The 27,802-nt window shown below is 38.2% G+C and overlaps 1 protein-coding gene across 4 annotated transcripts in view; it reads right to left on the reverse strand.

Moving 5' to 3' along the window:
* Myo1b (myosin IB) overlaps window positions 1–27,802 on the reverse strand; it is a 172,214-nt gene that overhangs the window by 19,374 nt on the left and 125,038 nt on the right. For 2 of the 4 annotated variants that reach the window (XM_027924981.2, XM_071618972.1), the window contains exons 14-23: window positions 19,287–19,391; window positions 17,180–17,242; window positions 14,316–14,516; window positions 12,844–13,070; window positions 9,963–10,163; window positions 8,339–8,432; window positions 7,177–7,326; window positions 2,913–2,981; window positions 1,194–1,280; window positions 818–904 (exon numbers count right to left, since the gene is read on the reverse strand). In XM_027924981.2, coding sequence (XP_027780782.1) covers window positions 818–904; window positions 1,194–1,280; window positions 2,913–2,981; window positions 7,177–7,326; window positions 8,339–8,432; window positions 9,963–10,163; window positions 12,844–13,070; window positions 14,316–14,516; window positions 17,180–17,242; window positions 19,287–19,391 — 1,284 coding nt within the window. The remainder of the gene's footprint in view (window positions 1–817; window positions 905–1,193; window positions 1,281–2,912; window positions 2,982–7,176; window positions 7,327–8,338; window positions 8,433–9,962; window positions 10,164–12,843; window positions 13,071–14,315; window positions 14,517–17,179; window positions 17,243–19,286; window positions 19,392–27,802) is intronic. The other 2 variants (XM_027924982.3, XM_027924984.3) reach the window with 1 other exon arrangement.

Raw genomic sequence — 27,802 nt, forward strand, 5'->3', positions numbered from 1 at the left:
GACTTAAAAACAGAGGACTCTGTGGATATTTGTGTCTCTAACTGGAATACACATTTTTAGCAAAGATGACCTTTGGTTTTCTAAGTAACAAAAACATCTAAAAACCTTGTCCCTTGGGGTATGTGAAATGTTCACAGAGCCCACGACTCTGCCTGGGGATTAGGGAGAACATTTCAGGAGGCCTTTGTTTCTGAAAGCAAACAGCTGATGGTGAAATTCCTGGGATTCTTCGGTGGCAATTATAGCTAGCTTTGCATGAGCACAATTTTCTGTGAAATCAAAGATGATAACTCTTTTCACATGTAATATTTTGCTTCTAATAATCAATAGCTGCCACACAGAGCCAAAAAAAATCACAATTTCATTCATGGATTAATTTTTAAGGCATGCATTAAAGGCATTTTCATTGCCAACACATTGAGGACTAATTCAAGTCCAAATCTTAACATTCCCAACATGCCCCCTACCCCCACCCTACCAATAAAAAAACCCTCTATAAACGCTGCCAGCATACATCAGTGGAGGGGTGGGGGGTGAGAGGGAGAAACCAAGCATGCAGGTTACTGAAGAGTTTTTCAAAATTAGCAACTATATACTAATGCCTTATTAGTAAGCAATTAGTTGTTTTGGTCTACACATGCCTAAGTTTCCTATGCACACTACTCATACATCTCCAGGTTTATTAAATCTGGCTGCCAGGACATGCACCAGGCTGAGTCACTACTGATTATAATCATTCATCCCCTCGTATGCTAGAGAGAAAGATTGATTACTGCAGAATTCCAGAATGGAGTAATGGGACGCGAGCACCAAGTACCTTAGATCCAAGCCAGTAAGCCCAAATAACTGCAATAGCATGTTTATTCCTAGCCTCCTCCTTCAGCCGTCTCAGTTCCCTTCGCGCCTGTGATGCATTTGAAAAGGAGTTACAGAAAAGTTTAAGGCAGGAAAGGTTACTGCTGCTCCCCAATGGAGAAAGAAAAAGAGAGACACACCAGTCACCACCAATGGTAAATGGGTAAATGCAAAAGCATGTGCCACCACCCCACACCAAAATGTTGGCAAGAGTGAGAGGCAAACGCGTGCTCAGTAGCTTAAGCCAGTGAAACATGTTCTGCCCCTTGAAGCTGAGGGTCCATGGCTCTGTGCACGTCACTCCTGGCCCATCACCTTCCTCTGGGCCTCTGGCCTACCTGGGTCCCATGCCAGTAGGCGGCAATGGTTGTGGCTGCCTCCTTACAGCGTTTCTGATGTTTCAGTTCCCGTAGGATTTTCCGAGCCTAGGATACAGAATTACTCAAATAAGGGAATGTTAAAATAAAAAGAAAGAAATTCATAGTAACCAAGAGAAAATTCTGGAAGAGATGAAAGTCCTAACACCCATAACCCAGTGAAACATCAACATCTTAAAGAAAGGGAAGCCCAGAACAGTCTGAGACGGTCAAAAACAACAGCATTGAGCCTGACAGGGCAGTTCCACCCTCCCCCCGCCCCACACCGGGTAAGAACAGCAGCCTCCTGGCCTGAGAGGCAACAGGAAAAAATCTAACCACAGGGATGCAAGCTGACACACATCAGAGGAGAGGAGAGTTCTCAGAATGTGGTCAGGGGAACTTTAGAGATAGTACCTCTTTGATCATGACCTGTCTCGAATATAAGTGTAGCTATTCTTTTTATTTAAAAGAGGTTTTTAATATTTGCTAATAACATTGCCCACACTGATCCCAAACTGGTGGCTTCTTTTCAGTAATGGCTGGGAACGGATTTTATGGAAGCCAGGGAAGTATCCGGATTGGAGGTGGACTCCAGGTCCTGCCTCTGCAGTTTCTAGCCTGCAGACTGAATCTGAAGGTCCAGTAATGAGGTCAGGGAAGACCCAGCAGGCAGCAGTCACTTACTCTGCGTGCTCAGGTCTGCATTTTGACAGTTTTCTGTGGGACAACCAGGGCCTCCATGGTCAGTTTAGACAAAGGTCCACCAATGCTGCTGGACTCCTGGCCCAGGGTATACTCTCTGAAGAAACCCTAAGCCTGGACACACCCGGAGCCTCAAAGTATCCTGTCTAGATCCAGACTATTCCATAAAATCTCCCAACAGCAAAGTGGTCAGCACAGGCTCTGAGCAGGAAGTTCACAGACTTTTTCTGTACTGGGCAAGATAGTAAATATTTTTGGTTTTGTAGCTGGATGGTCTGTGCAATGAATGAATGTGACTATGTCCCAACAAATCTTCATGGCATTAAAAGCTATATTTTATATTAAATTTTACATGTCATGAAATCTCCTCTTTTGTTTTTTCTTAACAACAGTTTAAAATATGAAAGCCATTCTTGGCTTGCTAGTTGTATCAAAACAGGCCACAGGTTAGATATGGGGCATGCGAGACACAGTTCATTGAACCCTGAGCTAAGCTATGGAGGAAGGACTGGAACCAGGTTACCCAACAGTGACCACTCCTTGTCACCCTCTCTCCACTAGACATGGCTAGAGTGAAGGATCTTTTAGTCATGACAGGGCAATCTGCAAGATGGTCATATGGAAATTGGTAGGCTGGGGGTGCTGAAATCACACAGGACTCACAAGCATGGAAGCAATGGCTGTTAAGACCTCTCTGGGCCACAGCTTCCGTCAAAAACCTGGGGTAAGGGAATACTGAGATCATGTCCAGTATTGTTTCAAGAACTTCCTGCTTGGAGAACAAAGCTCTCAAAAAGAAAGCTGGTTAGAAGGAAGCAGCCAAGACATGGCCACCAGGGCCCCCACTTGGCCCATAATGTTTATTCTTCCCATTGGATTGTTTACTGGGTAGGCAGGAGGCAGAGGAGTCCTCCCCTGCAGCGTAAGCCTAAATACATCATCCTGGGAAGAACCCAAAACCCCCAAATAAACAAAGCATACTTCTTTTAGACTCACCTTCCAACCCCGGATATATGACTGAATTACCAAGGCAGAACTCTTTATCTGCTGATACCTCTTTTGTTGCTGTAGGATAAAAGAGGAAGATATTAGCAGCTGTATTTATATATATATATATATATCTGTGATGCGGACACTGCAAGGCTGAGAAAGGATATTCACTCACTTAGTACAAAGGACCCTATATTATTCACACTTCTTCTGTAAGCAAACATGTCAAGAACCAAAATAATGAAGTCTAAAATTACTACAGTAAATTCAATGTACACATCAAAATAACAAAAAAATAACTTCCAAATGGCTTAGGAGCCACCCCTGTCAACACCTATTCTACACTGTTCTAAGGCTGAGCCTCATATTCTGACGGACCCATCTGCTTTTGAGTGCTCTCTCTTCTTGGTGTCACTTGTCACATGCAACTTATTGGGCCCACCTTGAATCTCCCTAGTTTCCTTTTGTTGTTTTCACCCTGCTTCCAGACAGGAAATAGGGTAAAAATTTCTGTACACCAGTATCAACTGATTGAACATTTATATATGGAGCCCCCATTAGAACAAAACCATGAAGTAAAGGTGAGCCTGATTTCATTCTTGCCTTCAAGGACTTGAAGAGGACACATGTCAACAGCGTAAAGGATAAACAATCCCTGGGAGTGACAGAGAGCAGACAGCTCAACAAGAGAGCTCAGAGCATCAGAGTTTCTACAAGTAGAGGAAGGTTAAACTGGAAGACCCAGTAAGATGCCATGCTTTGGCTCAGTACTCAGAGACCTTGCTCACTTCTAGGGCTGATGCCTCATATTAGAAGGTCCTGGAACGCCCTCCCTAGAAAAGTGAGCTCTTACAGCATTTAGTTTGTAGTACATGCTGAGACATGGGCATCTCTGATGGAAATTTAGCAATGCTGTCATCTTTCACTCTGGAAGCACTAGTTGCTCAGCTCCTGTTTGCTGAGGTGAGAGATGCCTTCAGGATCCTAGACTCCATTTTGGAAGATCAGATGAAATGGGGAAGATGGGCAGCAGAACAAGGGGGAGCCAGCAGGGAAAGCCCAGAGATAAGCTTTGGATGAGCCACTCACCTTCTCTGGGCTTCAGTGCTTCAGTGGTCAAATGAGGAGCTAAGAAACATCTATGATTCCTCAAAGAGTAATATTCCAAGTACACAGGGACAAATTAAATCTACAAGGTCTACCATCACTTCTGGCACCCATTTGGTACTTCTATATTTTCTTTTTCAATCCCTAAATTCTTGAGAGTTTCTTGAAATTATTGATAAATTCTTGAAATAACTATATCTCACTTTAAAGTTTATCTCTATGAAATACCACAGAATATGGAATATTTTAAAATAATCAGTAAATGAAGACAAGAGTTCAGAACATCTTGAGTTACTCAGTTGAAAGGAAATACTGAATTGATCACTGGCTTGAATAACACATAGCTAACTTCTTGAGGTACTTAGTTCAAAGTTGAAACAGATAATAACTCTAGAGGAAAGTTAATCCTTTCTCTAAAAATGGGGTATTGTGAGGCTGAGGTTCTAGCTCAGTAGCAGAGTGCTTGCCTCACACATGTGAGGTACTGGTTTGATTCTCAGCACCACATAAAAATAAATAAAATAAATAGACATATTGTGTCCATCTTTAAAAAACAACAACGACAATACACACAAAAAAATGGGTATTAGGCTGGGTGTCCTGAAGCATGCCTGTAATCCCAGCAGCTTGGGAGGCTGAGGCAGGAGGATCACAAGTTCAAAGCCAGACTCAGCAACTTCGCAAGGCCTCAACTTAGTGAGATCCTGTCTCAAAATAAAAAAAATGAAAAGAGCTGGGGATGTGGCTTGGTAGTTAAGCACCCCTGGGTTCAATCCCTGGCACCACACCCAAAAAACTGGGCTGCTGATTTGTTTCCATTCTGCAAATTAATACTGTTTATAATGTCTACCATTGTGAATTAATGATTTATGGTAACTTTTTTCACCCAATGATATAAAAGCTCTCTACTGGAGGGAGGTTACAAATACTACTTGGTGTTTCTGCTTCTCTGTATTGTCTAGCCACTCCCAAGAAGGTCCTCCTCCACCCTCCCATTTAGTTATAGCCCATCTCCATTATTCTTGATCTTGGTTCTCCATTTCTATCTCACAATGATCTGCAATTGTCCTAATTATTTATTTTCTCAGATGCACCCTTACTAGGTATAACTTTAGCAAGTCAGTGATCAGGCTATTTTGTTTACCTTGCTATTTCCAGAGCCCAGTACATTTGGTGTTTCAAAACTATAGAATTAAAGATAGATGAATTCAGTATTCTCTTAAACTTGGGGTTTTTATGATGATTGCAAAAAAAGGAATAGCAAAAGGGCCCCTTGCAGAACAATTATTTGCTGGTCTTCCCTTTCTAAGCCAAACAGAAAACAGCATTGTGAATCTGTGGAAGAGTTAAGTAGTGCAGTGTGCATACAGAAGAACCCAGTGCCACCCAGCTAGGTGATAATAATTCTCAATGCCTTTGTAGAATGCACATGAATTAATCTGTCATTCACATAGCTAGACAGGTTCATACTTTAAAACTTGTACTGCTGGTTGTAGTCTTTTTTTTTTTTTTTTTTTTTTTGGTGGCCCTAGGGATTGAACCTCATGCTTCTGAGGCAAGTGCTCCACTACTGAGCTACAGCCTCAGCCCTTTTTTGTCACAAGCCATCCATGGGCTGTGTGTGAGCTATGTGCATTGAAACTATATGAGGGGACAGGTCTGGTGTTGCACACTGATTGGGCTGTGCGATGTAAGTGTGCCTTTCCTCTCGCTCTGCCGGTGATCCCTCACAGCACCTGAGATAGGTATGATTTGCCAAGATGTCAATCAATCTGCTGACCACAAAACATCACAAAGCAAGACTCCACCTTGGAAACATTATCCCCTGACTTATTTGGTGAAGAACATTCCATCGAATCTCCTTTGTGAGTCTCCCCTAAAAAATAAAGAGATTCCAGGTGTACACTCTCCCTTTCCAGCACTGTCCAGTGTGGAAGCTGACCCTTAAGGTTGCAGAGCCATCCTACCCTCAACATGAAAACTACTTCTGTGGTGCATGATTTCTCGCCGTTTTCTTAACTTAATGTTGCAGACAGCTCTTTTGAACCCAGCTCATCTCGTCAGTGTGGACAGCTGGTGAGACTTTTATTTTATCATTAGGCAGAGTCTCATTAAGTTACTCAGGCTGGCCTTGACCTTGACATTGTCTTGCCTCAGTCTCTCAAGTAGCTGGGATTACAGGTGTGTGCCACTGTGTCCCCAGTTGGTTGTGTGTTTTAACAAGGGTAAGCAATTTTAAAGATACTTAAAAACCAAGCACATTTTCTTTGGTTTAATCATTTAAGTACTTCACTAATTTCCAAACCTTGGAAATAATACACTAAAATGTATTACACAAGAATAAGTAACCATTAAAAAAAAAGCCTTATAGCAAAATCTCTCTGTCACTGGAAAAAAAAAAAAAAAAAAAGAATAAGCTGAGATTTGACTCCAAATTTAATCATTTCCCAACTCACTCTGTAGTAAAGAACAATAAAAAACACTTGGAAGAGGTGTTCTTATCACTAAAATTCATTTTTCAAGAATACAACTCAATTTCAATCTAGCCTACGGGTAACCTCAGGCTTCTTTTAAATCTGTGTTGTGCCTCCAACAATCGTCTATAAAAAAAGCGAGAAAGAAAGTTCCAAAAAGGAATTCCATATTAATCAAGTAAACATAATTTATTATTGAATCTTTCCCTAGAGTTAATATGGCCAGATATATGAAGACTGAAGAAAAAACAGAACTCTACTAAAACACAGCTTTGGCTTTCTGGAAATCAGGCCATCTTAATGCTGCTACAATAAATATAGAAAAGTCAGTCATTTTGAAAAACTGACCCAACCTGAGTGAAAAGGTTAATGACATTGTCTTACCCAATCTTATGTCCAAACTAACAAGGTAAATTTCTTGCTATGTATAAATTGGTATAGTCAAGCTTGGAAACATCTTTGGACTCAGCTCCCCATTCTGCCATTTGCAGCCATATGTGGCCATGGGGAAGTTACTTCACACCTCAATGCTTTAGTTTTCTCAGGCCTAAAAAAAGGCATCTTAAGAACATCCATCTTAAAAGGTTGTTGAGAGAATTAAATATGTAAATACTACACACATAGTAAGTATACGACAACTGTTGGCAAATTAGCATCTCTATTTCAGATTACAATTGACTGAGACTCACCGCATATCTCCTGTACCAGGCGGCAATCACAATTTGACTTTTCTTCATTAGCAGGAAGTGTGTGCGGCATTTCCAGCCTCGATAAATCTTCTGAATGAGAGTGGCCAAGTCTTCCAGCCGCTGCTTCCTCAGATCTTCTAATTTGAATAACTAATGAAGAAATTATAGGTGGACTTATCAAAAATCCTCCAAAACCTCATGGCATACATGACAGTAATTCTCAGAAGGTAAAATGGCAAACTGAAATCAACTACATTAACACACAGGATATGGATCATAACTCACAAGAAAAATATTTGAATGGATTCATGACAGATGCAGTTTGTATTCCAGTGATCAGCATTTATGACAAATCAGAGAGAAGCTGAACTGAGTTTGTTTACCTTTACACTATGAGGACCCAAACTAGTTTAGATTGAGCATCCACAATCCCAAATTTAAAATGGTTTCAAATCTGAAACCTTTTGAATATCAATGTTGATGCTCAAAAGTTCTGGATTTTGGGGCACTTCGGTTTCAGATATTCAGATTAGGAATTTTAGCCAGTAAAATCAATACAAATATTAAAAAAAAAAAAAAAATCCAAGACCTGAACCCAGTCTTTTGGATAAGGGACACTGTACCTGTGATAGGAAGTGAATGGTGCCAAATTTTCTCTCCTCAACCATTTAAACCCTCTTCAAGTTCTCCAAATTTCCAAATTATCAAATCAACTGTTATGCTAATTGAACTTACTCTAATCCATTTATGAAAAAGCTCCCTTGGAGTTCTATATGGTAGAATTTTAGAAATGTTCTTTAAAGTTTTAAAAATTTTCAATTTTGTCTTTGTATATCTCTAAAAGTAGAGTTAATAGTTTCTAGTAACAAAGACTGGTTTTACTTCCCATTTGATGTGAATCAGGAAGGTTTCATCTGGTTGTGACAATTTCTTTATGGTTTCTTAAATGGGGCACAATCTTTTGGATTGAAGATTTGATGTGTCTTACATAACACACACACTTTCCACTACCCTTACTCGCACAATTTCTTGGACATGCACAGATAAACATAGGAGTGAAGCACTCATGGTAGCATTTCAGGTAATGTCATGAAGTCAACTATTCTTTAAAAACTTGTCTATGAGACTCTAAAGTTCAGAGCATAAAAGTTTGATTACATACTGTTCTTGGGTTTCGGATGAATATCTTTGATCTACCAAAGGAATATTCTTCTTCAGGAATCTCTAACTCATTAAACAGAACCTCCACACCAGACCTAAGAAAAATAAACAAAAATTTTTATTACAATAAATAGTTTTAGCTTATGTCATGATATCAGGTTTTCAGCTTTGTTTCTAAGTAATCATTCCTCCTGAATGTTCAGGACTAAATTCCACAACTTAAACCAACTCTACTAAATACTAAAAAAGTAAATTTGTGTTCAAAACTATGTATTCTAAGAAAAAGTGGTATGAAAGCCAATTTCTTGATTACATTCAGATAATACTTGTATCAAATAGACACACATTGTTGTATCAACCAGGGCCAAAAGGCTGTGCAAGAAACTCAGATCCATAGTAAGTCTACTCAATTGATTCCTGAGACATTTTAAACATTGTGGCTGTCACCAGAGGCCCAAGGGATAGTGCTCAGAGCCAGGCCAATGGATGCTAAAGAACACGAGCCTTACATGGTGGATCAAGGACTGGACCATGGTTTCAACTTGAGTTTTCAAAACTTACCTCACTCTCCCAACCTGTATACTAGGTACCAGACAGGTACTGTATTCTGACACTTGTTTACCATAATACCCAAGAAATCAGCTGTGGGAACTGAAATATTACCCAGATCCTACATTATTTGGATACTGAATTAGGTATCAGAGACAACACCACGACTGGATATTTTCTATTTTCTTATAACATAGGGTGTGTGTCTTAATTGCTTTTCATGTTCCTGTGAAAGGCCAGGCCCACAGAGAATGTGGAGACAACATCAGTTAGTGAAATAAAAACCCAAGTGCTGTCCTTATCCATAAAGCAGGAATAAGGCCTCCTACAGTATTCAGGAAAAGGGACATTCTCTGATTGGTGACAGCAGAAAAAAGGCCACTACAGAGACGAGGCCTGATTTTTCTCCTGCAGCAGCTGCCCACCAGTGCACAAGTTCTCTCTGCATGTGGGAAGCTGTTGGGTGATGGAGATGCTCAGAGGGCTGGACTTGCAGTATCCAGAACCCTGTCTGGGACTGGAATGCAAGCAAAATTCATAACAGTCCAGCTGAAAGCCATACAGTCCAAGGACCAAGCCATGCTCTCTAATCCAGCTGGACTAGCAATAACACGGAAGCTGAATTCTATCTGCTCCTGGCATCTACTTCTCAACTGGGGCAGAAACGGGCAAAGAGTGGAAACTATACCCCACCTACCAACTCTCTCTAGAGTTAAATTCCACATGGGAAAAGCAAAAAGATGAGAGTGCTGATCCTCAATGCCTCTAACTCTACCCTTTAATGATTTTATACAAGTATACATGCCAAGTATAAATTGCCTCTTACAAATCAACCACAGGCATATTTTAAAAATTTATCAAAATGTGAGTTCCGAATGTGGATTTGGAAGGTCCTGTTTTGACCTTAAAGAAAACTGAGACTCTATGAGAATTAGCCAAAATGGTATTCTAATGAAAGTCTACAAACCAATTTTTTATACAATTCTGTTTTGCTTAATAGCATATGCAAAAACAAAAACAATGTTATTTGTATTCTTTAAAGATTCATTATTCCATATGGTCAATGAACTTCTTACCTTGCTGGTCCTTTCCAATGAGGCCATGTTTGTTTACAAAGCATTTTGTATCTTTCCAGGCAAGGTTCATAGGCCTGCCTGAAGGCATAGCCTGCCCGCCTTACTCGGACATTCTCCAAAAGACCCAGGTATCTGATCTGATGACACACTAGACTCTCATTGAAGATGTGTGCTGCTTTTTTATCATTCGGCTTGATACACCTAAAAGATTACAAATATTTTAGGTTTTAAACTCTCCCTCTATGGTTACAACTCTACCATGTTTTACAAAATACTGTGTCTAATCATTTCCTAGCAAAACAACTCTTTGTTATTTGTGGGAAACCTGGTCATTTCTTTAGTAATTGTTTCAAATCATTATATAATAAACTAAAAGTAAATAAAATACTACATATGTAGCAATTTTTAACAAAAGAACAAACCACTAGTATATATAATGTCATGGAAGAACACCAATTACATTTTGTTGAGTGAAAGAAGTCAACCAAGAGTAGGATCCCACTGTATCAAGTTTAAGCAAAACTAAAGGAAGTCAGGACTGTTATATTTGGAAAGAGGTAGTGGTGGAGATCAAGGTTGAAGGAGGACAGGGAGCCTTCTGGGATGACATTTAGTCTGGGAAAACATTTTAGTCTGGACTGGGTAACACACATGCATATATATGTAAAAATTCAACAACAGGCGGAATTAAGACTAACAAATATATATTATACCTCAATGAAAAGACAAAGCATGGCACTACCTCCATATATATGTATATTCATGATGGTGGTGGTGGTACTAGTGATTGAACCCAGATCTTGGCACATGCTAGGAAAACACTCTACCACTGAGTTACATCCCCCAGCCTTTTTTATTTTGTTTGGAGACAGGCTAAATGGCCCAGCTGGCCTTGCACTTTCAAGCCTCAACCTTCTGAGCAGCTGGAATTGAAGGCAAGCACCACCATGCCTGGCTCTCTGCTCCTTTTCTACAGGGTATTTTGTTGCTTAGGTAAAGACTACATTCCTAGCCTCCTTTGCAAGTAGTTGTGGCCACGTAAACAAACTCTGACCACTAAGATCAGAGCAGAAGTAATGTTTGCCATTGTAATATCTGTGTCCTTAAAAGGAAGGGACCTGATGTCCCCTTCTTCCAGTTAAGCTGGACTTCAGCTTACCACTGGATGTGAAAATTGATATTATGCACAGCCATCTTTGGTTATGGGAATGAAGAATATACCTGGAAATGGCAGAGCCACAAAAGAGAAGGAGCTATCCTTTTAGCCATGGTGTTCTTGCACTTAATAGTTACACACACACACACACACACACACACACACACAAAATAAATGCCAGTATTGTTTAAGCCATTATTAGTTTTGGATCATATTGCAGCAATCCCTCTGTCCTAATACAATGGTTAAAAATTCACAATTATGGTTGTCTAACTAGTTTTGTCTTGGTGTTTTATGCTTTCACCATCTATAAACATAATGCCCACTCTTTGGCTTAAATAAGGACAAACAGATCAATGGATCAGCTTAGTAAGTTCAGACCTATACCCCTACCCATACATTCAACTAATTATCAACAAAGTCACCAAGACAACTGGATGAAAAGAGGGATTTTTCTCCCTATGAATGTATGGTATCAAAACAACAGGCTATTTATATGGCAAAAAAGCAGTAAACCTAAATATGAAATCTGAAACTATGAAGATTCTAGAAGAAAACATGTTATCTTCGAAACCTCAGGATTTATTAAGATTTCTTAAATCTTAATATTAGAAAAATCACTAACGGAAGAGAAATAAAAAAACTTTCTGGAACGGTGGAAATGTTTATGCCTTGACCTGGGTGGTGGTTACCAACTTATATGTAGAATGGTTAAAAAAATAATTGAACTGTTCACCTAGGATCTGTACATATCAATCAATGTCAACAACACCTCGATAAATCAGAGTTTTTTTAAAAAATCTACTCAATGGACAGTAACAAAAGCAATTGATCACAAAAAATTTCCTGGTTGTTTTTTGGAAACTAGATTTTTCTCCCAATTTATGCTCTAAGTTGATGACAATCAAACCAGAGTGATTTTTGCCTATGTATGTTTCTTCTGATATAAATATCAGGTAAAAAAGTCAAACACAAAACTCTTTATTACTCTAATTTCCTCATAAGTGAATTTTCAAACTGGGTGTGGGTAGGCTCAGGTCTGGCCCACCACAGAGCATCCTTCCTATCTTCTAGTTCACACACATGGTAAACTCTCATCCTAGTTGGTCTTTCCTGAATCTTGAGGTGAGTACCTAAGATGTCCCAGAGACAGGGAAAAAAGAAATCAGAGGTTTAAAGGATTCTTTTATATTGACTTGAAAAACTTCATGCTATTTTAGGAGTCACTGGCTCTCCTGGTCCACAACTCTGCTTGGAAACAAAGCGTGCGACTTCCTAACACAAACCAGAGTTGCACCCCAGCTCCTCCTGCCTCTTGCCCTCAATAGTAACATGGCTATAGTCATTATCAAAGGAATCCAAAATAACAGCAACAAAAAGAGCTTTCTGCAAACTCTGATCAGGAAAACCATTTTATATTTGTTCCTTAATTGGTCATTTAAAAAAGACTAAACATATAGAAAGTTGAGAACCCCTATGTGCCAACCACCTAGTATCATGAAATATCTATCATCCCCACATAATTTTTCCCCCCTTCCTTATATTTGGGGAAAGAAAGGTAGTGGAGCATTATGCAAGTCCACCCCAGACATCATGATATTAGATCTGAACTGTGTTAGTTGTCCTGGGCTTGGGCTACTCTCAGAATGAAGCAAACAGGAAAAAGATATTCCTTGAGTGTTCTCACATTTGTATTGTCAAAGCATTTGGTTGTGCCAGAAATACCTGATATAGTTTGGGTTCTTGGTCTGTAGGTTTTTCATTAGCGTGGCCACGGATGCCTTGAACTGTGACCCTGCTGTTGGCGGCCTTTTCAGGTTGATCTTGGCAGGGTTCCCTTCAGGGAACAAAGACTTGATGAGGGCATGGCCGGCCTTCCACATGGCTTGGGACAGGTCTCGATAGAGAAGGTCATTGTTTTTGTCAACAAATCCCTCCACCTGGTACAGCACCTACGAGCAGCACATGGGACTCAACAGTGGGCTCGATGCACACAGTAACACCAAGCGGCTAATCGACATGGCAGCTACTTCCTTCCCCTCCAAAAGCCCCGTTCATCAGGCACACTGATGCCAAACTTGCCTCCAAGTTTAAATTCTGTTTCGTACCAGAAGAGATCAAAATGAATTCTATTACCTTTCAAGATTTAAAAGAATTAACTCTGCAAGTGTTATCATAACGTTTTCAAAGGAGTTTAGATTTTTTTTGAGCCGTTTTAACATAAATCTGAGGTTTGATTTTTATTTTTTGGTTTATATGTGCCAATTCTAGTCTCTTTAAAAGAAAGGAAAACAGAAATAATGGTATCATTTTCAGAGACATACTTGAGCAGCAGAAAAACTAATCAGGAACGTACCTTTTAATAACATAGATTAATGGAAAAAAATAAAGTACCAAAGTTGAAATGAAATATTTCAGATACCACATTTATCTATTTTTGACTAAACACATAATTAAGGTTTTTCTTTGAAAGTATGTGATCTTAATTATAATAAAGAAGGTATTAGCGCCAATTAACCTTTTTTATACATTTATTTATTTATTTATTTATGGTGTCGAGGATCGAACCCAGTGCCTCACTGTGCAAGGCAAGCGCTCTCCACTGAGTCCCAGCCCCAACCTTTTATATTCTATAATCAATAATCTAATTTTTAGGATTTTAAATTAACCTACTATCAGAATTGTTTTTAATATTATCTTTATAGATTTGATGACATAAAATTAATTTCCACAACATTAACCAAATAAATAAGAGCCTTTTTTAAAAAGGCAGATATCTTTTCTGGTATTATTTCAAAATCAATCTAAGAATTCATTATTTTTGCTAAATGGTTTGTGCTTTCAAAACCTACTCTAACTCTTCAGTGATTTCCAATTTTTATTGATTACTTTCCTTTATTAGTACTGTTAGGTTTTTTTGTTTTGTTTTTAGGAGAGCTTAGCATTTGAAAATAATGAAGTCGATTTTAAAAATATGTTTGGACTGTTCATTAAGTCCACTGAATTTGCTTTCAGTTCTCTGTATTAACAGGATTTTATTCTGCATGGACCAGATCCAATTTCTACTGAACACTGATCATCGGATTGGGGGTGGATTTATCCTCAGAAGTGAACAGTGTCCGGAATACCTGTCTCTGTGGTGCACTCTCTCTGTGGGAATGCACTGCAGGCCTGGTGGGTCCTCCCAGCCCCCATACCTTGCCAGCATAATGCTGGATTCTGAAGCAGCTGTGGGGTAGAGATGTGTCATTGAGGAACCGGGAGCACTTGCTCATCCTGCTCTCAAAGTGCTGATGGGTAGCACACACTTGGTTCAGCTTTTCTAAGAAGGTCTCATCAGTGACCGTGCCGGGCCTCAGGCACTCTTCATCCAGCATGGCCAGGATTCCATTTGTGTTCTGGGAGAAAGGAAATAAAAATGTTTCCTTCCTTCCTCATGGTATTGTTTTAATAATTAGTCCTGATTACTTTCAAACACAATCAACTTAGTCACAAGAAAATTCTGTTTAGTTATAACAAAAAAGCAGAGAATCAAAACTACTAACAAAAACCAGGGAAGTCAGCTCTTTCCCAGTGTCCCAGGTGTGTGTGGGTGCAAGTGTCTGTATTAGTGTCTCCCTCCCCCAACAGAACAGATCCTGGGAGTCAACTCTGCCACATTTAGTAGAACTGAAATTCATTAGACCTCCAAGATTCAAAAACAAGTCAGAAAGTCAAAAACAAATGTGATGATGCAGTCTCCATAACATGTCACAAATCACAAAGCAGCCTCGTAAGGCCATTATCAGATTCACACCTTAAGAACTTTAAATTGATTTCATGTTTCCAAACTGTTCATGTATTCAAAATAAAATGCTATGATCTGGAATTCTGCTTTTAATGATCACTGGAATCAAGCTGTTTTCAAGACTGTCTTTTAGAATAAAATTCTTATTCCATATAAAATATCTAAATGGATATTAAGTATGTGTGACAACTTACTTGCTGTGTATTCAGACCCTATGATCATATTTACTTCAAGAAAAGTCAGTGCTAAGCTGAATCAGGAATTAGCAAATCTTCTATTTTGCTAAATAGAAGAAGTTGTTCCTTGCATTGCCTCTACAGGGCCCATAAGTCTTAATTCCAAAAACAATCCTTTCCACTGACCATCAACCCCACCCACTTCCACCAAGGCAAAGGCTCCCATTCCTCTTCTTTTTTCCTCACGAGGCCATGACATCCTGTGACCAGCATGTATTCATTCCCGACAAAACCCAGGGGAAGTGTGGACTCTTAGGAATCAAGTGTGTTCATAACATCCCCAGAATAAACATTATTGTTTAGTGGCTCTGGAAGGAAGTGCTTCCCTTACGTACCCAGACTCTTAAATGAACATGAGTTTCTTCAATCATATATGCAAGGGGATTTGGTGCTGAGATGATCTAAGTTAAGCATATTACCTTTCTTTCCCACTTCCTAAAGGGAACTAATCAGTGCACTGTGTATGGGGAAAAAAGAGTTACTCAGGAATTTTGAAAGTTATCAAGTTCTCACAGCAAGTTACATTGGTCACAAAATTTACGAGGAAAAAATTTCAGGAAATTGACTGATTTTCTAGATTTTGGACTATAGTTTTAAATACATTATGTGGACTACTGGTGTTCTCATTCTAACACTGGTCAGATTTTTAAAAAAATTTTTTAGTTATATATGGACACAGTATCTTTATTTGTTGTATTTATTTTCATGTCGTGTTGAGGATCGAACCCAGTGCCTCACATGTGAGAGGCAAGCACTCTGCCACTGAGCCACAACTCTAGCTTCTGGTCAGATTTTTAAAAATAACATTTATATTTCATTGAGAAGTAGTCATTATTTTAATTAACTTAATCTAAGATGCAGCTTTCAAGAATATTTTGAATACCACTGGAAAAATCACTGACTAATTTAAGTAATTTCCAAAAGGACTCACTGACTAGAAATGGTTTGCTGTACTTTCAGAGCCTGTGATGGCATTCCTGAAACACAGCATTCACCTGCCCTGACAGCTACAAAGACTACAGGACAAGTGCACACATTGTTTCAAATCACTTTTTTAAGATCCAGAGTATTAGTAATCCTAAGCATAAAACAAAAGAGTTTCCTGTTTTCACATACAAATAGGTCTTCCTAAAATTAATCCATTAACAATAAACCATAGAATATGAGTTAAAAACAAATATAAATACCTTAGATTCAAAAAGTTTTCTAAAAATCATCTAATAGTTTTTCACATTTCGAGCTTTTTCACATTTGCACATGAAAAATCCCAGGGTCCTCAAAAACCTGCAGTCACATATGCATTACTCTCTTGCTTACATTCCCTGAACCTGAGCCACTTCTAGGTTCCCACTTAATTCAGCTCCAGAGGCTGTCCTTTGCCTCCTTTATCTTAGCTGGAACAGTACAATAAGGTCACTAGAGCCAGGCGTGGTGGTGCATGCCCTGTAATCCCAGCAGCTCAGGCAAGTAGGATCAGGAGTTCAAAGCCAGCCTCAGCAAAAGCAAGGTGCTAAGCAACTCAGTGAGACCCTGTTTCTAAATAAAATACAAAATAGGGCCGGGAATGGGGCTCAGTGGTTGAGTGCTCCCTGAGTTCAATCCCTGCTACCTGCCCCCCTCCAAAAAAAAAAAAAAAAAAAAAGAGGTCATTAGAGTTTTAGAAATGAAATAGATTGCTTTGAACCTTCTCTGATCACTATTCACGTTCCCAGGAACCATGGGTTAGATTTGGTTTCCAACCACACAAGAAAGGATGGTGCACGTAAAGGTCTGACCTCTGAAGTTCATGAAAGGATTTTGATACAGCAACAGGATCAGCATGGGGGATTCTGGCTAAGTACCAAAAGTCCAGCTGCCCATTTATGTGTTTATGAACTGTGAGTGATCTCTGAGGACTACAGTAAAGCCTCCAGAACACAGTAGCTCCTTCAAGAAAAGCGTAAAGTAGTGAAAACATGGATGCTTAACATCAAAGGCAGCAAGGTCATTTTTATGTCATGAATTATATTACCATAAATTTCTTGAGAAAAGTACTCACATTTTCTATTAGGTCACAAATGATAGCATTATTGAAGTAGTCAATGTGAGTCCATTCTATGTCCTAAAAGACAAAATAGAACAAAATCAAATCTGAATGATGATGCCACAAAACCACCATCCAAAAGAAAACTTCATCCATCTAATCAAATTTCTCTTTCTCTTTGAATTCATTTTCTTTATAGAATTGATGCTGCAAATGTCATCTTCTGGTTCCCTTTTAAAACTTATTTAACGCAGCAGTCCACCACCGACATCATCTGATTGCAGCAGACACCCTTGACCTGTTCCGAGCCCGCCTCCCATTCCACTCTCCCATCTGTGGCCATTTCCCATGCACTTCACTGGCTCTGGGCCATATTTACTCGACAGGCTGCTGGGTCAATATTACTTTGTGTATATTTACAATGTTTATAAGGAAATAAGACAGAACTTGATCCCAGGAATCCAAGGCCTAGACTTTTCTGATCTTTATTTGTCATCACAAAGAAAAAATTAATTTTAGAGTCAATTTAAGCTGTAGGGCAGTTAACCATTTCTAGTGTACAAAAAGCCCAGTGCTAAGACAAAGTATTTTCAACATATGGAAAGACACAAAAACCTAAGCACTGGCTCTACCACAAGCTACAAAGCCAAATCAGCAAGGCCAAGTGCAATCTGTGTCTGCTTACACTTCATCCTTAAGTGTAAACATTTATTTTTCTTCTAAAGGATAGAAATGTAATTAATAAAGCCAGCAGGGGTCTTCCTATGCACTCTAAGAAGTGTTTTAGACAATCTGTACAAACTATTTTTAAGATACACATCAAAGTCTGGGTATTCAATTTACGATGAGAAGACAGAAAGAGCACAATTCTTGCTTTTAAGATATTTACATTACCCAACGGTGCCAGACAAGTCTGAAACATTTCTAAAGTATAATGATCACTCTCAAAGATGAAATATTGCTGATTTGTTGTGAGAGTAAATAGATAGTTTTACTAAGTCACAGGATTAATAATTACATTAGAAAAATCTATAACGAGATTAAAAAATAAGGATTCAGTGTCCTTGATGGCTTAAAATAGCATTATAGAAAATGAAGAAAAATAGAGGACTTTAGTAATGGTATAGCTAAAATGCTAATAAAGCAAATAAAAGGAAATAAAAAAAGTAAAAACATAAATACAATAAAATAATTCTTTCATGTTTTGAAAGAAATAAGTGCATATTTGGGGGAAAAAAGGCTATTTATAATATTAAAGGATGAAAACCAAATGTGTGTTATAGAATTAAAGATGAAAAGACTTTGCTGATCTACAACACCATACCAACAACAAAAAGACAAAGGGGCTTTGCAAACGTTACCTCTGGTTATTGTTAAATTACATTAAATGAGACAAGCCACATGTAGCACTTAATCCATTACCTGGTATATAGTAACCACTTGACAAATGTTACTTATTTTTATTATAAATTTTGAAAATCAATGCTATTCAAGATTAAACAAAGTCTCAAACTATTTTCAAAACTACTTAAGAGTGATACTGACTTTTTCTGGTATACAGTTCTCAAAGTTTTGGCAAATGCATATTGTCATGTAACCACCACAATAAGTCCCTCAAATTCCCTCACACAGTCCCTTTGCAGTCACAACCTCTCACAATTTTGATCCCCTCACAGCAACCAACTCTGTAGCCTTCTACAGGCCAATGGCTTAGTAATATCATTACTAAAATCACCTATTTTTCTTCATTTTCTATAGCATTATTTTATGGCACAGTAACAGTACACTGTATGGAGGTACCACAACAGTTTGTTCATTCATTTGTGCCTATTTTCTTAATATACTATTATTTCACATCATTACACTGGAATCCAATGAGACTAGAGTCCATCAGCTGATACTTATTGATCATCTACTCTGTGCCAGCATTGTGCTGGATACCAGCTGCACAGTACCTAAAAAATTTAGCATGGATGTCATGCCAAACAGATTTTTAGAAGACACAATATGATTAAACTTAGATAAACATGATTCTGTGGTCAAGTTTAAACAGTTTTCTGAATCCAAAATTTAATTATGAGTAAGACAGGTACAATATTTTAAAGAAGCATTTCTACATTACCTCCCGTATGTACTCCTCCTGCTCTTCTTTAAGAGTAAGCTCAATGAAGATTTGCTGTAGCTTTTCATTACAATAATTAATAATGAATTGCTCAAAACTGTTGTCCTGTGTGGAGAAAATGAAGAAGACTTTTAAACCACGCTCACTGGCTCCCCGTAACAATGACACGCAGACGTCTCAATCCATGAGAAATGCCACACATTGTCTTTCAGACTTAACCATGGTCCAGCACAAAGCTCCTCTGCAGGCACGTGGGCAATGGCTCACGAGTAAGTGAATGAATGAATATACACAAATGATGCAGCATTGGAAGGACGAAGCTTTTTAGTTGACAGAGAAGCACTCATGGTTAAAAAAAAAAAAAAAATTCCCTCTGACAATCAGTAAAGATAGTGAGCATCACAATCTGTCACCAACTTTTCAATCTTCCATTCTCAGGTAAGCCTTCAGAGAGCAACAGAATCCTCCTGAGTTGACCTGTCAGTCCCACCCTGGCCCCCAGTCCAGGTTCAGCTATTCCTTAGGCACCATGTTGCATGAATATGTGTGTATACATGTGGACATGTGTATTGACCTGTTTCACAGTCATGTCCCCATGAACTGCACACTCCTTAAGGGCATGGGCTGACCATGCTCTCTTGTCCACTATGTTCCCAGGCCTTTCCTGTGCCTCCCAGTATTCATCATGGACTAGATGAGTGAGAGAATGAATGAAGCGCCTACCAAATAGAGACCCAAGGGACTTAAGACACTGAAATGGTCTCCCTAGCAAGAAACAACCTCTCTCTTCTTAGAAGGTCGACACTTCATTACTTTTGAGTCTCAGCATTTTCTCCTTCAGGCTAGGGTTCTCTACTGTGGATTCTCCAATAGAAACCCCTAAACCATTTGGAACAATTGTCAGGGCTTAATATATGGCTGCACGTATTGAAGGCACAAAACACACCTTCTGTTGAAGGAGTACACTTCACCTAGACCCACACCTTCCAGGAAGCAGTGGATCTGACTACAGAGCTTCTCATTCCTGCCCTTTCTCACAAGTGACAGGAAGACTCCACCCCATGCAAACCTAGCCACCGACGTAGCCAGTCCTGGTGTAAAGAACAAAGAGGTCCACATGTAATGGTGGTAGCAAAGCTCACTGCTCATTGTGACTCTGCAGGGCAAGGGCCTTCACACCCCTCCATGAATGACTAAAGCAGTGAGTTATGGAGTAATTTGAAAGCCCATCTTTTAAATTCAACTTTGTTTGTACCTCTTACAAATTTTAAGATGATAATTTTATGATGCAGCATGTGACCACATTCTTTCCTGGAAGTCAGCTAAGGACTTCTAGTCACTAGTGATGACCCGATCTGAGGAAATGCTTGACTCTAAACCATAAATGACACATGTAAAAGCACTATCATTGACTAATCTTCTTAATGCTAAATTTGTTTGTTGTTTTTTTTTTTCAAAATCCTGAAGGTTCTTGCTAAAGGACAAACATCTGCTTTTCAATACTCATTTTCACGCAAAGTTTTTAAAACCTCAGAGCTAATGATTTGAGACTGAAGTCAGTCTAGTCCGAATGTCTTTTTATTATCTTAACCAGCATAATGCCATTTTATATTAGAAAATTAAGCATTCTTGGTTTGGTAAAATATGTCTTGATATTATGCTACTATCACAAATGAAAAACACAATTTTAATGGCTAATACAAGCAGATCTTGGGTTTGTTTTAAAAAATAAATGCATGGAGCAAATCCTTTTTGTTACTTGCAGGTCTGTGCTTAAAGAGCTATTTCAGCACAATTATGCTAAATTTTCAAACGGCAAATAATGAGGAGAAGGAAGGAGAAAGCGACTGGTGTCCTTAGATGCATTATGTGGCTATGAACAGTTTGCAATACACTTCTAAAACAGGATCATGAAGAACACACAGGAAGATTAGGGATCAGAGGCAAAGCTTCACAGTTAACAACACAAATTAAGAATCAAGTTAGAGCTAAATTAAATTTGCTATGAATCTTTAAAAACTCCTTCACAAATTCTGTATTTTATAACCACACAGTTAATCAACAACCATTTACTGCAAAACTCACATGGCTAAGAGGCTATTAACACGGGAGCATGCGACAGACTGGCACAGCACACGGTTCATACTTACTGCATTCTGGTGCAGAGGGACAGATCACACAAAATGCAGTCAGTTCTTAATTAGCAATGGACTTCTAAAAGTAAGCACTTACTGAGAGTTATTCATTGCTGCAAAGGACTGCTTTTATCACTCAGACTATTATTTTTGATGGGTGTAGAACTTTTTAGATCAAGACTCATGTCCAAACAATCCAAAAGACAGGGCAACCATATCTACATATGGTGTCTCAGGGATGTTTATCCAGGGGAGAGCTATTCAGGATAAAAAGTTTGACTAAAATACTGATAAATCATATAAACTGCCTGAAGCCCTAAAGCATCAGAATAGAATGCTTCTAATTCTAAATGATAAGGGAAAAGAAACATGCATGATTTGTAACCAAGTCCCACATCTCTCTAAAGAAAGAGTCAGAGGTAGAAACAGCTGTCAAATCACTATACTGAAGAGATTCAGCAAGAGGCAGAAGTACCCTCACTTCCAGTATCCCTGAGACCCATTCCTGTAAATAACTTGCTAGGCCTTCCTTTCAAAAGCAAATAAGATGGTAAGGAGAAAGTATTCTCCTGGAGATGACCCAAGAACAAACACTTGACTTTCCTACCTTATTCTGTTGCTAAAACTCAAACAGCAAAAAATTCCTCAAACAAAGAGGCTACCACAACCACCAATGTAGAGGTTAACATACTTCCTCGAGGAAATCAGCATCTACTATGAACACAGTTCCAAACTCCCAAATGGTCAGGGCAATAATTGCTGCCAAAACTGAAGGCTAAAGACCCATTTCTTGTGATAAGTTTCAACTGTTGGCACTGTCCAAATTTGGGGGGAAATGGGACTTTCACACAATTTAAAATTAACTTGAAGCGAAGCGGGATGGTGCATGCCTATAATCCCAGTGGCTCAGGAGACTGAGGCAGGAGAATTGAAAATTTAAAGCCAGCCTCAGCAATAGCGAGGCACTAAGCAGCTCATTAAGACCCTGTCTCTAAATCAAATATAAAAATAGGGCTGGGAATGTGGCTCAGTAATAGAGTTCAATCCCCAGTAGCCCTCAAAATGTAAATAAATGAAAAATACCTTGCAAAAACTTAAAAAACAAGCAATAATCTGCAAAAAAAAAAAAAAAAAATCAGCCTGGTACCCATTCAAAAAAATCCAATTTGTACAAGCCCAACACATCTTTCCATTTATACAGGTGTATAAATTATAAATTATACATTTATAAATTAACATGACCTTTTCAACATGAGTTACCCCTCCCCCTTTATAAAATGACTACACTGAGTCTAGAAATCATCACATGAATATGAAGGCCCTGAAGCAGCTTTACATTTGAATGCTTTTTTTGGTTTGTCAAGAATTGTATGAGTAGCCAGCACCTCTCCCATATGCCAGTCTCATGAATCAAAGTCTCCAAAGGAGGAAGTAGGCAGGAGCTGACCCTCGCTAATGACTCATCTCTAGTCTCCCGTTTTCTACCCATGCTCCATGCATGGAATTTTTCTCTACTACCTTACCCACATTTATCCACAAAGACTGAGAGATACGACTAAAACTTTTAGAAGCATGTGCAAACAAGTACATAGTAGGAATTTTATTTTATGATCCTTTGAGTGAAACTCAGAATAAAGCCCACCCTTGACAGAGAGCTTCAAAGAATACAGGGAACCTCAAGCTGCGGGGTTCTATGCTTTTTCATGCTGTATTTACCCTGCAGACAGGGAGAGAGAGCATTTTCTATATTTAGAAGTATATAATATACCAAGATTTGAAACTCTAGGGTTTCTGTTTCAAAAATTCTAGACTACAAGTCCATCCTTTCAACATCAAAGAAACAGAAAATCATACTCCCAGCTGAGTTCATGACTAGTTTATACTCCTAAGTATCAATCATGAACTTCCACGTGAAATGATTTCAAAAAAATTATCAAAAATACTGGCCTATTTGCACATTCTTCTTGGCAACAGAACAGGCTCGGGGTATTTATATTCTTTAAGGTAGATATTTTTTAAAAGCTTGTAACAATAAATATTAAAAGGAAGAGAAATATAGGAGGCAGCTTTGTCCCATTTGTGTTTGAAATGGTCACAGAGGAAGAATTTGGCAGGTGAATATCATGTGTTGGAAACAGTGAGCAGTTCAAACTCAAAAGACTGTGACTTATTTAAGCAAAAACTACCGTGAACTAAAAATTTAACTGATGTTTCTTATAATTCAGCATTTCCATTTTAGGTCAAATCTTGGATATAACATGTCAGATGCAGTTCTACAGTTAACTATCATGAAATGTCCTGCATAGTAAATCAAACAGTTCATTAATATATGAAATTATAGAATTTTGAGTGCAATGTCAAATTTAGAGAAACTGGGTTATAATAATGCTATTAAATGTGCTATTGGTCCCAGCAAAAATTCACTTGATGTAAAGTCTTTGGCAGTCCCCAATTATATCACTGATTTTAAACAACAAGCACTTAACTACGACCCCCCCCCCCTTTTTTTTGGTAGTTGTAGATGGACAGAATGCCTTTACTTTATTTGTGTATGGTGCTAAGGATCAAACCCAGTGCCTCACACATGCTAGAAAAGCACTCTGCCACTGAGCTATGGCCTCAGCTCAACTATAATCCATTTTTAAGAAACAGGTACCAAGGCAAAAACTGCTTTTTAAGAAAGTAAACTTAAAATATATCTTCAAAATTTAAAAGAAAAACATTAAACTTTAAATATTGTCTTTTAGTTATTCATAAATTTGAATGAGTGGCTGAAGTTTTAAAAAACTTGCATTTAAATATGTGACATTTTTCTTCTATACTCAAATATGGTAAATTAGCAAGAAAAACAATACTATCATGACTTCTCAAATATTTTTAAATAGGCTTTAATTGAAAAAGTCAAAGCAAAAGTAACTATATGTATACAAAATAAACCACACACACCTCTCCATAATGTTTCCACTTTCATTTTCAAATCTACTTTAAACTTTGTCTCCTTCTTCAACTATAAGCTTTCTGGCACATGAAGGATAAAAATGAAGGTAAAAAACTAGAACAGAAGGCATTGATTATAGCCAGAATTGAAACAACTTAGAAAACAAGTTCTATAATCATGCAACAGACTTATTAAGCTACTGTCTCTTCCCAAGTTTTAGGTTGTTTTATTTGAACAATCATTATATTGAGCCTATTATAATCTTATTATACACAAGTACTTTTAATTATACACAAGGTGCATTAGGGCAACATGGTAAGAAGTACAAAATTAAAAATAACTAGCACTCTGCCTGGATGAAACCAGCTCAACTGTAAGAAAAATGAAATAATCAGTTATTGCTGTCTGCTTTGGCCCATGGAACATTAATGATTAATTTGACTTTCCTAGTGAACTACTTGCCAATTTGATACCTATTAGGTTAACTACTCAGAAAAAGAGCCAAATCAATTCAGAATTCTCAACTTACTTTTGAACATAATATCATTTTTTAAAGAATAATATTCATTCTTTTATGGAGATACAATAAATATTTCTCAGAAATCAAAGATCATCTTTTCAGTTTTAAGAATGTGTGGGGTGTTTGGATTATAATTTCTACCTTTGGAAAGCTGGATCAATGTTCTACCAGGATTGACAGCTAGGTTCTTTTCTTCTATGAAAGGTAGTTCACGTTACCCTATTTTCAGTACCAACGTTCCATAATCTGTTTTCTAAACTGACATCAGATCACATGCAGCTAGCAAGGCAGAGCTTATTCACCCAGCTGGTACCGGGATGCCGGGCAGTCAAATCCATGTGTCATCATCCCATGGTTTAATGCATCAGATTCCCCTTTCCCTTTAGAGAGGGACCAAAGGGAGTGAAAGGTTTCCACCAGCTCAGCTGAAAAAGGTTTCCATGGGAACTGTCAGTGAGGTCACTGAGGCAGAATCAGACACGTTAAAAACTGTTCTGGACTCTTACTGTCCAAATTTTAAAGTGATAGCCAGGGTATTCTAAAAGGTAGAGCTCCTAATTTCTATTGTTGTTTTCTGCTGAAGAACTAAGGCAGGTTTTGATTTATACTTTATCAGTTTATTTTCACCCAGGTAAAAAATCTAGAATTGTTCTTTTGTGCACTGGCATATGTTCTGAATAATTCTCCTGTATTCTGACCCCTTATTCTTCAGCTTGTGGTACTTATTTAAGTCCTTAATTAGCTGGGCTTCCTAGAGTTCAATATTATACATTTCCTTACATTCCCACATCTTCTAATATTGCTGAGAATTCAGGAAAAGTGTAGGCTGCAAACTGGGACATGTCTGTGAATAATTTGTTAAAAAAAAAAACAACTGCAATTCAGTATCAAAAAGCAGACAAAAGTATCTAAAAGTACCCCCATTCAAATTCTGTTATGAATTTCCCCCAATAAATTTTATTTATAAAAATAAAACATTAACAAGTTGTTTATTAAAAAAATCAAGATTGATGATTAATCTGAGAAGGTTTAGACAGAAAAATGGAGAGAATAATTAATCAGAAAAAAATGGAGAGAATAATTAATTACTGAAAAAAATCAAATCTTAATTCTCTCAAGGAACTGGGACGGGGGAATGGAAAAAAAATAAATCATTTTCTGCATGAAAAAGAAAACTTAATAGTTAATGATCTTATGGCAACCAGAAGATTTGCTACTGACATAATTGACAGGTTTTTCCCACCAGCTGAAAGTTTAATTTAAAAACAGTAAAAATGGGGCTTGGGTTGTGGCTCAGTGGCAGAGCACTTGCTTTGCACATGTGAGGCACTGGGTTTGATGCTCAGCACCACATAAAAACAAATAAACAAAATAAAGGTATTGTGTCCATTCACAACAAAAAATACATATATATTAAAGAAAAAAAAAAAGAACAGTAAAAATGTAGCCTGTGTGGTTTTAGGTATATTACAAGCAGAAATTTGATTTCGATATTGACAGACAAGGGGTGAGTCCTGATGTCTTTCATCAGGGCACTTTGCACAGAGGCTACACAACTTGTACATCACAGGTGTTTGGAACTTAAAGTTTTCTCTAGAGATTACTCTCTACCACAGCAATTCATCTCAACCTGGACTGCACACTACAATCACCCAGGAGCTTTAAAAATACTGTTGCCATGGCCCCACCCCTAGAGATTCTGATATCATTGCTCTGGGTACAGTGTGGACATCTGAATTTTCAAAAGTCCCCCAGGTGATTCCAATATGCAGCTGAGTTTGAGAACTCCTAAAGTATTCCTTCTAAGGAATGAAAGAAGAGAATTATAAATATACTGCACTCATTTTCCTTAACTGAAGTCCCTGGTGGTACTGAAAAAAGTGATGATGAACCATCATTTGCAGAGGGAAGGCAAGTTCATCAAGACACCGAGAGAGACTTGAATTAACCATAAGTGAAAAATATTTCTGGATTGCTGAAAGGTATTCCACCCAGTGTCAAGTTCAAGGATATTTTACCCAGGAACACACAATTTCTGTTCTGATTAGGTTCAAAAGCAAACTCACTTTCAAAAGAGTAACCTAGTGTCTTGATTAAATCTCCCTATCCAATAGGACTTGTCTTCAGGGAGCAACAGGCCTTCGGTCTTAAGGCCAAGACAGGAAGCTCCAAGAAGGCCAGGACATCTCTGTCTTGTTTATCATTTGGTATCTGGCCAAGAAGGCACTAAATAAAATCTTGAGAAGTGATTCCAGTTGTTCATGATGTCTAACTCATTTTCCTTTGAGTGCTATTAGGTGTCTTTTCCCATGAGATGCTAGGACACACTGAAGACAAAACAAAGTGATATCCCATCATAACCCTATTATGTATTTTTAAGTTTCCATGTATTATGTTAGGACATAATAAGCACCTGCTCACTGGCTTAAGATCAATAAATCTTTTTTTTATTTTCCTGACAAAATTAAAATCAGTATCTTTGATTTTACAAACAGTATTGACTATATGTTTTTTCTACTTTCTAGTAAAATCTCTAATGTCTACCATCTGTGCTGCTCATGAGACCATTTAAATTTAGATCAGCTCTGTACCAGGTAAGCAATCTTTTTCCCTGCCAGCTATGAGGAATGACTTTGACGTCCTGCCAATTAAGTGACAGTAACCTGAGGTCTTGCTAGCAAGAAATTAATTTGGGCAGAGGGATTTCTGAGTATACACAAGCAATTCTTCTAACTTATAAACCTCAAATTCTTCCCTTTTACCAAGGGACTGGCAGCTTTTCTTTGCAGATTCTGATAAAGGGGCCCCAGTACAAGCAGACATTGTACTGAAGAGCTGTGTTCTGGGAACTCTACAGGGGGTAGCCGCCAACACACACTTCATCTGGGATAGCGCCCAACCTTGGCCAGGAGCTGGGGGTGAT

This window comes from Marmota flaviventris, chromosome 11, assembly GCF_047511675.1.
Source record: "Marmota flaviventris isolate mMarFla1 chromosome 11, mMarFla1.hap1, whole genome shotgun sequence".
Classification (NCBI taxonomy): Eukaryota; Metazoa; Chordata; class Mammalia; order Rodentia; family Sciuridae; genus Marmota; species Marmota flaviventris.